The sequence below is a fragment of the Marmota monax genome, unplaced genomic scaffold (assembly GCF_021218885.2).
Source record: "Marmota monax isolate L192 unplaced genomic scaffold, Marmota_monax_Labrador192_F-V1.1 WCK01_AAM20220418_F8-fsc00047, whole genome shotgun sequence".
NCBI classification, from domain to species: domain Eukaryota; kingdom Metazoa; phylum Chordata; class Mammalia; order Rodentia; family Sciuridae; genus Marmota; species Marmota monax.
In genome coordinates, this window is record NW_026692072.1 from 13,429,188 (window position 1) to 13,441,192 (window position 12,005).

Sequence of the window (12,005 nt, forward strand, 5' to 3'; positions counted from 1 at the left end):
TTGATTTTCTTCTTTCTTCCTATTCTCTCATTCAAATCAGGAGCAAAGCTTGCAAGTTGTGCCTTCAAATATGCCCAGAATCCAACCATTTCCTAAAATCTCCATTGTCACCTGGATTTTGTCCAGGTCACAGTCATCTCTTGACTTGAGTATTGTGATGTCTCCTAACTGGTTTCATTCCTTTTAAGATAGTAGGCAGAAATCCTGGCATCAGATGGCCTTTTCTTACTTTGTTATATAAAATAATACCCTCTAGCATTTCCTGTCTGACAGGAGTAAACATCAAGGATGAACAAACAACATGAATCAGCAAAAGGACTTGTTTTGGACTTGTTTTGGACTTTGCAGTGACTAAGTGACTTTTTAGTTGTAAACATGTTTTTGGCTATAGGATGACTAGATAGTATGCCCATGTTAGATAAGTTGATGATGTAACTAGGTAGTGTGCTTATGTTAGATAAGTTAGACACAAACAAGTTTGTTGTAAACATATAGAGTATATAAGCGCGAGGGAAACTCCATGTATTTGCTCACAATCAACTCTCATCGCCTGAGAGTAAGATCGTGCAGTGTGAGCCAGCCACCTCGTGTATTGCTTTGTGTGGTGTGCGAATAAACCAGCATTTCAAAAGGCAATCGAGTTCGTGCTTGGTGTTCGCGTACGTCGCGGTCCGGGGTCCAGTGCAGATATCCGGAAGGGAACTCCTGGTAACCAGACAAGGCTGAGAAGCTGCTCGTGACAGTTGGCGTAGTCGGCAGGATACGGAAGAAGAGCTCCGGAGCAGGTAAATATAACCCACATGGCAATGCACAATTTCTTCTACTGAAAACCTAGAATGACCGTGATCGTCCGGCGTCTAGGCTGAAGGTGGAATGAAAGGGGAGTGCCCCCACCAAAATCCTTAGGAGGACGGTGGTCCCTGTGCATGGGGTGGCTTAAGGAAAGGATAGAAAATTGGGCACTATATAGCTGGCATCAGGGAATAAGTCAGATACCTTATAAGATAGAAACAAACGGGTTTATTGCTTGGAAAATTCATATAGCTAAACTGAGGATCCTCTTAAAAATAGCAACATGGGCTTCAAGGAAGTAATAAAAAGATTTAGGCAGAAATGTAGAATAGGAGAACTAAAGCTCGAGCAAAAGGAATTAAAATCTCAATCGCCATGGCGAGGTATTGAAAGAATTGTTCAGGCAAAGATGCCTGAGTTCCAGAAAGGAACCACAGTTGAGGTAACATTAAGTAATCCTCAGACCGTCAAGCCCATAATGGAACGGGCTGACAAGAAAGAAATCCCGGGAATATTATGTAAAATTATAGATGATATAGATGATGACAGGCTAAGAGGCAAAAGGTTAGTAAAAGAAGCCCTTAAAAATGGAAGTAATAACCCATTTTTGAAAGATATATTGAACCAGCTGGAAGCTCCTGATAAGGCCAGCATGCCAGTTTCAGTAATTAAAACATCCACACCCGGACGGGGACGCCCAGATGGGTTGGAACAAGTTATTGAAACTAGGGACTTAACTAGACCTGAAATGGTTCAGTTAAGGCAAGATTTTTCACAGAAAGGTCAGACCGACGGAGACTTTTTGTTTACAATTCATAGTAAGGGAGGCGAGTCTATAAGACTCGCAGGCAAGGAGATGCAGGTGGTTAATATCCAGATAGACAATCCGAGTGTTGCGGACACTTTAGCAAAGATTATACAAGAGGAACCTGACAGGGTACGCACACTTTGGGATTGGATTGCAATAGCCTGGGCAGAGGCCATCCCACATATAGATTGGGGTGCCTTTGAAGGCCAGGTACAGTGGAAGAATCCCAGTGAAGGGATTAAGATAGTAAAGAAGTTAGCTATTTTTAGCAAAATTTATAATCAGTTTCAAGGATCCCCTTTAAGTGCTCACTTAACAGCCGCGCTTAGGAGAATAATTATAAAAGGGGCACCAGAACAGCATAGAATGATGTTGGCAACCATGCTAGCTGGAGCCAACACCCTATGGGATGTAGTTGAGTTCTTAAAGCAACATCGAGAATTACAACAAGAGCACAAAATGTCATTTCAAGCTGCAATGACATTTCAAGCTAAAGCCCGAAACCCAGTCTGTTTTCCAACAAATGGTAACGGAAATATTAAATGTTACCAGACAAAAAACTTCCGTTTGGGAGGCCCGCCTGGCCAGCGGAGCCTCCCAAGAAACAGAAATATGTTGGGAAATGGCAAAGACTGGAGAAAGGTGCGACCAGGACAAGCCTGGACACAAGGAAATGTTGCTGTAAACAACAGACAGATAGGAAGGAGAATGAACCCACAAAGGCCGGTACCGCGAGGAAGTCAGGTGCAGGGCCAAAGAAGAAGGTTTGGTTTAACAATGCAGAGGTTTGGAACACCCAGATGGCAAAACGGCCAGACACCCGGCCGTTCATACAATTAAAATTTATAGTTGATAATCAAGAATATACAGACTCCTTCCTGATAGATACGGGAAGCGAGGTAACAATAGTCAGAGATGATTTTGTAAATAATAAACCAGCTAAGGAAAAAGTTATAGTACAAGGAGTATCTGGACATAGTGCAGAAATGAGAAAAGAATGGGTAACATTTAAAATATATGATTTGGATTATACAATACAAGTATTGGTAGGCAAAGTTCCACATGGAGTATTAGGAATTCAGGAACTCAGGTTATTATATGGTGAATGGTTACCTTTGAAGAGATTGAAGTGTTTTGAAACAAAAATTTTAAGTCAAGTAAAGATTGATCCAGTAAAATTGCCCCATACTCCACCAGTATTTACTAAACAGTATCCTATTAAAGGAGGACATGAAGAGATTAGCACCACAATAAAGGAAATGTTGGAAAAAGATATAATAGAAAAGGCATCATCATTTAAATATAACAGTCCAGTATGGCCTGTTATGAAACCTAATGGCAAGTGGAGATTGACGGTAGACTATAGGAATATAAATAAAGTAACCCCCTCTATGCCAGGTACTCTCCCAGATGTAGAGTCCATTTATGCTCAAATTAGAAATTTTTCACCTACTTGTTTTTGTGCTATAGATTTGAGTGATATGTTTTTCGCTATCCCATTAGATATTAAGAGTAGAGAATTGACTACATTCACTTGGGAGTCAGTACAATATAGGTTTAAGAGGTTACCACAAGGATATAAAAATAGCCCAATTATAGCACATGTAACTTTACAAGAAACGTTAAAGGATTTTCAAGATAAAGGAACTACTAAGTTATGGTCATATGTAGATGATATATTAATTGCTGGGAAAGATATGACCGAGTTAAATAAGGTAAAGGACGAGGTAGTTACATTATTGAAGTCAAAAGGATGGTCCATTAATCCTGATAAAATTCAGGGTCCAGCCACGTCAGTTAAGTATCTGGGGGTGGTGTGGACTACAGAAGGACCTAAGGTTCCGGATGCAGTGATAAATAAGATTTTGGCTTTACAGTCACCAAAAACCAAGACAGAGGCTCAGCAGGTGATGGGCATTTTGGGATATTGGAGATTACATATTCCATATTTGCAAATGATTCTGGCTCCAATACACAGGGTATGCAGGAAAGCTGCGGACTTTGTATGGGGACCGGAACAGAAAAAGTCATTAGAATTAGCTAAGGAATATGTTCAGACATATACCCAATTGTATGTACCTCAACCTGGTGAAGAAATTATAATTGATATAATATATGCCAATGACTTTGGAAATTGGGGCATATATACTAAAAGTAATAGTCAGACTAAACCAGTTGGGTTTTACTCCAAAAGATTTCCTTTTTCCGAAAACAAGTACTCTTTCTTTGAAAAAACAGTGTGGACAGCTTATACGGCGGTACAGAGTCTAGGTTTTGTTTTAACTAATAGAGTAGTTACATTAAGAACTCAGATACCAATTTTGGATTGGGTACGAACTAAGGAGGAAGATTTTAGAGGTTTACCCATGGAACAAAAAGTGTTGAAATGGAAATGGTATTTGTTAACTATAATTAATGATGCAACAGTGTCAGGGAATAATAAGACATTAAGGTTATCAGAATTAGTTTTTGCTCAGCCTATGGTAGAAGTACCGGTAGAGGTTAAACAACCAAAGACACAACCTATTGGAAGATGGGGGGCAGTTGCTTCTCATAAAAATGCATGGTTCACAGATGGATCAAGTAAAGTAGTAGGAAATATCACTAAATGGAAAGCTGTGGCATATCGACCAAGTGATAATAAGATCTTAGTGAAGGAAGGCTCGGATGCCTCAGCACAGTTAGCAGAACTCTGTGCAGTAAAATTGGCCGTTGAACAATCTATCCATGAAAAGAAAAAGTATATACACGTTTTTTCGGACTCATGGGCAGTTTGTAATGGTATTGCCATATGGTCTGCAAAGTGGAAGGAATCTGATTATAAAATTAATGGAAAAGATGTATGGGGAATACATATTTGGAAATTTCTTGCGGAGGCACCTATACATGTAAAGATAGCGCACGTTGATGCTCACACAGGACGTACAGATGAAATATCTAAATTTAATGATGTGGCAGACAAATTGAGTAAATTTGATTCCGAAGGGCTAAAATTGGTGAATAAGGCCCCTTGGAAAATATTAGATAAAACAGATACAAAGATTCGGTTGAAACGTGACCCAAATTGGCATATAAAACTTCCTGAATTGAATGCTGATATTTCGGAGGATGAGATCCGACAATTGCATAAGGAATTAGGACATATTGGAACACATGGAATGTTCCAGTGGTTTCAGGGCAGAAATATAAAAGTTACCTGGGGAGCATGTAAGCGTGCGATATCTGGATGTGAACTATGTGCATCCTCGGTGCAACGTTTCCGGAGAGATCCACCCCACAATAGACCATCCCCTAGAGGATTTAATGAGAAGGTACAAATTGATTATATTGGTCCTTTGCAGAATGGAAAATATGTGTGTACTATGGTAGATTGTAGTACCGGATTGGGACATGCATGTGCAAGTAGACATGCAGATCAAAGCTCTACTATGAAAACTATTTGGAGCTGGTGTGCAGCATATGGATGTCCTTGGAATGTGACTTCCGATCAGGGTTCTCATTTTACTGGTAGAAATGTTCAGAAATTAGCTGACGTTTTAGGAATTAATTGGGATTTTCATTTGGCCTATAATCCACAAGCAGCAGGAAATATTGAAAGGTTCAATGGATTATTAAAGACTAAATTGTGGCAGATAGGACAAGATGTGCCGTTTGACAAGGCAATACTGATTGCAGTTTTTGAACTTAATTCTAGGCAAAGACTGCACAGGAGATCACCCTTTGAGGAAACATTCCAAAAGGACATCGATGTGCAGGCAGACGGGGACCCAAAACCAGATAATATAAGACCATATAAGGTGTGGATACGTAACAGAAAAGATAACTCTGTGATTAAAGGTGAGATTGTATCACACGGACAAGGAAATACCCTATGGGTATCAACTGGAAAAGGGGACCTCAGATTAGTAAAAAGCCAAGATGTTGTCACTAGGTAAACGTTTGTGTGTTTGGTTTAACATATGCTTTATTATCCTGATTGTATATTCTTGCTTGTTTTTGGGTGGATATTTTTATTGTAACGAATGGCAGACAGCTCTTTTGAATGGTTCTACTTGTTTTATTAACGTGAATCATAAATTGTTGGCACGGGAGTTGCTACCCTGTTATGTACTTAATTATACACTGTGTTTCTGGTAATGGCACCTAGGACTTTGTTACTTTTGCTATTTTTGCTACTTTTGATAGCCCTGCAGTTCTATTCAGTAATGGGAAATCAAACTACAACTCCCACTACTTTTACTACTACAACTCCATATTATTTTGGTATCAGGAACATTAACCTGACCAAGCATTCTTACAAAGATTGGATCTTCAATTATATTAATTTCACTCATTCACTTCAAGAGTGTAATAATTCTTGTGCAGTAATACCACAATATTGGAGAAGTAACAAATTCCTACAAAATTTTACTGCTATTAGATACTTGTTTTATCATAATTATGCATTTTGCCACCATTATAACAAATACTCCGCACCTAAGGGGTGTGACCATTTTTGGGACATCAATACAGTTGGGGTATATAGCCCAATGTTTAGATCTAGTGCGGATGGAGGATATTCTAATAAATATGAAACTAACCCCCTCCGATGTCACCTGGTACCTGGGATTATGGATATGTGGTCTTATAAGCCACATTTTGTGTATTATTATAGGAAACTTGGAGGCAAACCTTTAGTTAAGAGCTATAATGCTACAGCAGCAGTGCTTAATAATCCAAACCTTACTGTATATACTTTTGAGGAGTCTACAGAAGAGAATGACTTTACATGTATAGAAGCAGCAGAAAAGGATGTTGCATCACTGCCTTTTCAGGTTTGGGTGTCCAACAAACAGAATGATTATAATTTATTCGATTATGAATATGAAGAATATGACTATTCTTCATATGATGATGGAGAGGAAGAAGGTTCTGATGAATTTACAACTACAACCCCACGAACAACTACGTTGGGGATAAATTTGTTGCCATATAATGATTCTAAGAAAATGTTGGATGAGTGGAAAGGATTGCCTAGACATTTACAAGGAGCTAGGCCATTGCCTAGATGGCCGCAAGTTTTAGTTGAACCCTACGGGACATGGTGTCCAAAAGAGTTACAGCAGTATCTAGATTCCATGAGCACTAAACAAAGGAATATGTCTATATATATTGAAGATGTGCAAAGCAGAACTCATTTGAATTATACCCATTATGTATCTTGTGTAGCGGATTTTCCTAATTTACCTATATATGGAAAGTTCGAGATTCTACAGAATCCTGATAGATCCTTAGAAATACGGAACCAATCTTATCTTACTATAGATAATTGGTGGAAAGTCAATACCTTAGGTACCGCCACTTGGCGATCACCTGTTGTGTTGACCGACCCTTTACCACAGCCATTTACCCATAACTTGGTTAAACCCGTGGCCACGCCTCCTAAAATAAAGGATAAAATCGGGTATGTTTGTATCCGTAGCATTTTTGGAGATATGCTTAACCGAACACAGGGACAAGCATTTATTGGTAGAGTTTGCTTCCCTGTTGATTCAACCTTCCTTAAGTGGTGCCAATATAGATATTATTATAAAATTGGTAATTATTCATCTGTAACTTATAAGATTCACACACAGGCCTGTAGGCTGGGTCCAGTTTACAGGACGACTGGGGTATTACATCCTGAATTTGGAATGTTTAATCACTCTGGATGGCTATTATTTGAAAACAAAACAAGGAGGTATGTCTTTAAAAATGCCAACAATGAATGGGACCTCTCAGAGATTGTGGATGGCCCGAAATTGGGACAGAGAGTGCATAGTCCAGGGTTACATGAGTATAAATTCACCGTGGACAAATACATTGTTAACCAGACAGTGTGGAAAAACTACACACAATATTATAATATATTTAATTGGACATGGTGTTATAATTTTAGCAGACAAAATTGTGTACAGAATCCTCTTCATGCTGTATATTTGAATGCCTCTCATATGCATCTTGAGGTGAATAATACGTGGCATAGGTTTGATAATCAGTCCTGGCAACCTGTATTGGTTGTCACACCTAAGGATATTTTGGAAAAACACTTTTATAATGTTACATTTCTGCAGGTAGATTATACTTATAATGGATCCAAAGGAGAATCTTCAAAGTGGCCTTATTATAAATGCGAAGACTGTACCTTTAAGTTTTATGATAATTTCTTTGGGACTTTGATTCCCGTGTTTAATTTGAGTGATGACAAAATCAGAGTGAATGTCCATAATATGTCAATCCCGATGGGAGTTGATTCTAATTATGTGGACACTAAAAATGTTAGTTTAGCTATGGAAAGATCTATTTGCAGATGGTTTCCACATTCATGGCAATATGTGATTGGTATTCATAGGTCTATTATGCATAATGATTCCACGTACTATGATATTCCTCTTGATGTAAATATAACTGGAAATGTTTCCAAACATTATGAAGGTGGTAATGTTGTATTAGGCAATGAGGAAAAACAAACGAGGGATTATACTTTACATCCAACAGTATATTCTCTTGCATTTGTACCACCAGATTTGGATGAAGTTACTTTAGTGAATTACAAAACAGAAACTTACCTGGTAAATGCTGATGACTACTGGTCATTGAAGACTGGGTGCCCTAGAGCACAGCTCTGGGATACTATAATTAGATACCATGTGGATGTAGCAGATAGAAGAACTCTGAAATGGTGGTTGACACAAGGAATGGATTTCTCTACTTGGCCTAGTAAAATATATCCAGGAAAATTACCTTATTACTGGTATATGTTATTACCAGGAAGTGAAAATGAATGGAATCTTTATGATATTGTAACACATGATGTTTTACATAATAATACTGATGTGTTTGATGCACATGCAGGTAATCATATTATATATAGTACAAAGATGGATATGCAGAAATGCTACATGGAACCGACCTCTTTGAATCCTTGCTTAATTGATAGAGGAGGATTTAATGAAACCAAGGGATGGGTTACTGCCCATTTCCCAAGAGCGGTCCTCTTCCCACGCAAGGAAAAGGACGGTAATTTTATGAAGACTTTAGAGGCTCCAGGATTTTTACCTTTACTACATCAGCCAGTTAGATTTTTGATACAACCACAAGTACAGCCAATTGTGTTACGATTGTCTGTTAGTGATTTGTTGAAAGGTGAAACTGTATGTCCTTCTTTTGAGTCTACTGTGTTGCCAGATTTGTTTTATTCAGTTCAAAGAAATGCAGCAGGACGGAGACCTTTGCAGTTCGCAGCGATTGGCGCTTTCCTGGCCGGAGCAGCTTTGGGGGCAGCAATCGCTGGAGCAATGACGGAGGAACTTCGAGTGGAAATTTCAGCTCTGCGTGGACTTCAGAATAAACAGAACTTTGTTATCTCACAATTATCTAAAAATCTGCACTCCGCGTCCTTGCTTATGGAAAGACTTTCTGCAGAACAGGAACTTTTGAAACATCATGTTGATTCATTAAGTAAGGTGATCGAGACTATGGATGCATCGTGGAATGTACGCATGAAACAATTGGAGGCAACTCAGGAGTGTGAACATCTGCAGGCAATGATCACCGCGGGATTAGAAGAAATAAGACTGTTATTTAGAACTGGCATAGGCATGGAAACTGCATCAGCTATAACCATATTAGATCCTACAAAGGACTCTTGGTGTGAAACTGGTGTTTGCATGATTAATTTATGGCAAATGTCGACATCTAAGGTTGTAATAGGATATCCAACTAAGGCTATACCAAAGAAAATTGGTAAAGATTGGATAATACCATTTGATAAGTTTTATTGGTTGAAATGGAACAATATGTCATATTATGTGCCTAGTGAAGCCACTTATGCGATAGGTAAAACAACTGTTATAGCCTATGATCTTTTCTCAGATGAACCTAGGACTTCTGATATAACTATATCTATGCCTCAGGCTACTTTGTTAGATCTTGGGAATTTTAATATGTTGTCTTGTTATCCTGAACCGTACATGGTTCAACGATGGCAAAACATTTCTTATAGTGATTCTTTGAGTCTGAATGCTGGTTGCCATATACATACTAATGTCATGATGATGGAACATATGAATTTGACCGTTCAGAAACATCTGTTTAGGAGTTTGAATTTTACTAACACGAGAAATGTACGAGTCCTGACTCAGGTGGTTTATTTGTCTAATCATACTTTTGGGTTACATACTTTTGTGCCCCAGCCACCTCTGTCGGAAGAATATAAACATATGATGAAGGCGACGGAGGCAGCTAAGTCCATTTATGCTTCATTGGGAAAGGAAATTGAGACAGTACATAATCAAACTACTGAACTTCTCCAAAGATTCTCAGGAGAAACTCATAAAGTTAAAATGTTGGTTGATTCCGGATACTTGATTCCGCGTGACTTTCAGTATACTTATGATTGTAGTTTTGTAGGTTTCTTTAGAAAATTGGTTCATGCAGATGTTAGTTGCATTATGAGATGGAACCCTTTCCATTGGCTTAAGGAAGGATTGCTATATGTATGTTGTTTTGTATTATTTGTATTATGTATTAAGGTTTGTTTAAAGATCAATAAGTCTGCAGGAAAGAAAACTTACATTAAAATGAATAAACTTCAACATTACAGGGACCATGAAGCGAAAGGCACTAAGAAAATCAAATTCAAGAAGGAGAAGGACGGAAAGATTGAGGAATTATTCTGAACAGTTGCACTATGCAAATTGTCATCTTTGCATCGAATTTCATGTAAATACATGGTTTTTATATAGTGCATATACACTGTTTGGGCAGGAACGTTTTTCTCTTTTATGTAGACTAGTAACCTTACGCAGTGGACCATGGTGTCCACTGGATAGGACCTTGGAAGGCCAAGTGCCCTCTTTGTGTATGTTTTTGAATCATGTTTGGAATTGTATTTCTGATAATAATTTGCATTGTGATGTTTATTGTAGATATAATATACATTTGTGTGTTAAGACTTTATTTGGATTGTTCACTGAAGTGATGAAGTCTGATCATGATTTAGTAACCTTACATTCTAATGCAGGTGCTTTTTATGTTAATGGACTTATTTCACTTAACTATAATAGATCATTATTATTTGGTGATGCTGTATTGTGTAGAATCAATTCGCAATGCAGACAAAGGAATACATATGTTCCTAGATCTTTATTTGACATATGTTTAAGAAACATTTGTAAGCCTTACTTTATTAAATTATGGACTTATGTGGATTGTCATCAACACTTACCTAAGATTGGTTAATATTGTAGAATTTCTTGAGGAACTATGTCTGTGGACCAGATAATCATCAAACGGATATTAGGACGCAAGCTGAGGAACGACCTATTATTCAGGAAGGACCGGATGACTCCAATTCCGATGTTCTCTGAAAAAGATGTTAATTATCCATTTATGATAGTTCACAATTTGGTGATAGATTTGGATCTAGTAAAGGATTTGGATTTGGACATTTATTTACGATTGAAACAACTTTTCGTTCCAAGAGTGAAAGCTCCCTTCTGCTGTGAGTTTCGTGCTATGCTTCAGCCTTTTCTGCACTCCTGTGTGGTCGGTGGCTGCATGGATGCCGTGGATTGCATCTTCCAATCTGAAGATTGGTTTGCAGGGCCGCGACAGCCCATACGTTTCCCCGAGGACGGGCAACTTCCGAATGGACGACCTAAGACAGGGGACCGTACTTGTCGCTTTGATACATCGGCACCATCAGTAACATCGGCGCCTCCGTATCAAGGGGGTGGAATGACAGGAGTAAACATCAAGGATGAACAAACAACATGAATCAGCAAAAGGACTTGTTTTGGACTTGTTTTGGACTTTGCAGTGACTAAGTGACTTTTTAGTTGTAAACATGTTTTTGGCTATAGGATGACTAGATAGTATGCCCATGTTAGATAAGTTGATGATGTAACTAGGTAGTGTGCTTATGTTAGATAAGTTAGACACAAACAAGTTTGTTGTAAACATATAGAGTATATAAGCGCGAGGGAAACTCCATGTATTTGCTCACAATCAACTCTCATCGCCTGAGAGTAAGATCGTGCAGTGTGAGCCAGCCACCTCGTGTATTGCTTTGTGTGGTGTGCGAATAAACCAGCATTTCAAAAGGCAATCGAGTTCGTGCTTGGTGTTCGCGTACGTCGCGGTCCGGGGTCCAGTGCAGATATCCGGAAGGGAACTCCTGGTAACCAGACAAGGCTGAGAAGCTGCTCGTGACACTGTCGTCTTTCATGTGTTTTATTTTTTCTACAGGACTCGTTCCTATCTGAGTTGCTATCCAGTTGTATGTTTATTGTCTCTCTCTCCTTTATGTCCTAGAGGGGATGCAAAGGTCGTAACCTTCAGAGGCCCAGAGACGTGTTTTTCATTGACAGATCTTAAATACCCA

At 38.7% G+C, this 12,005-nt stretch overlaps 1 protein-coding gene across 1 annotated transcript; it reads left to right on the top strand.

Moving 5' to 3' along the window:
* Positions 1-264: 264 nt before the first annotated feature.
* On the top strand, positions 265-11,729 carry LOC131424742 (uncharacterized). Its single transcript, XM_058584038.1, has 3 exons — positions 265-785; positions 5,295-10,342; positions 10,870-11,729. The coding sequence occupies exon 2, from the start codon at positions 5,737-5,739 to the stop codon at positions 10,297-10,299; it is 4,563 nt and encodes a 1,520-aa protein (XP_058440021.1). The 5' UTR covers positions 265-785; positions 5,295-5,736; the 3' UTR covers positions 10,300-10,342; positions 10,870-11,729.
* The last annotated feature ends 276 nt before the right edge of the window (positions 11,730-12,005 follow it).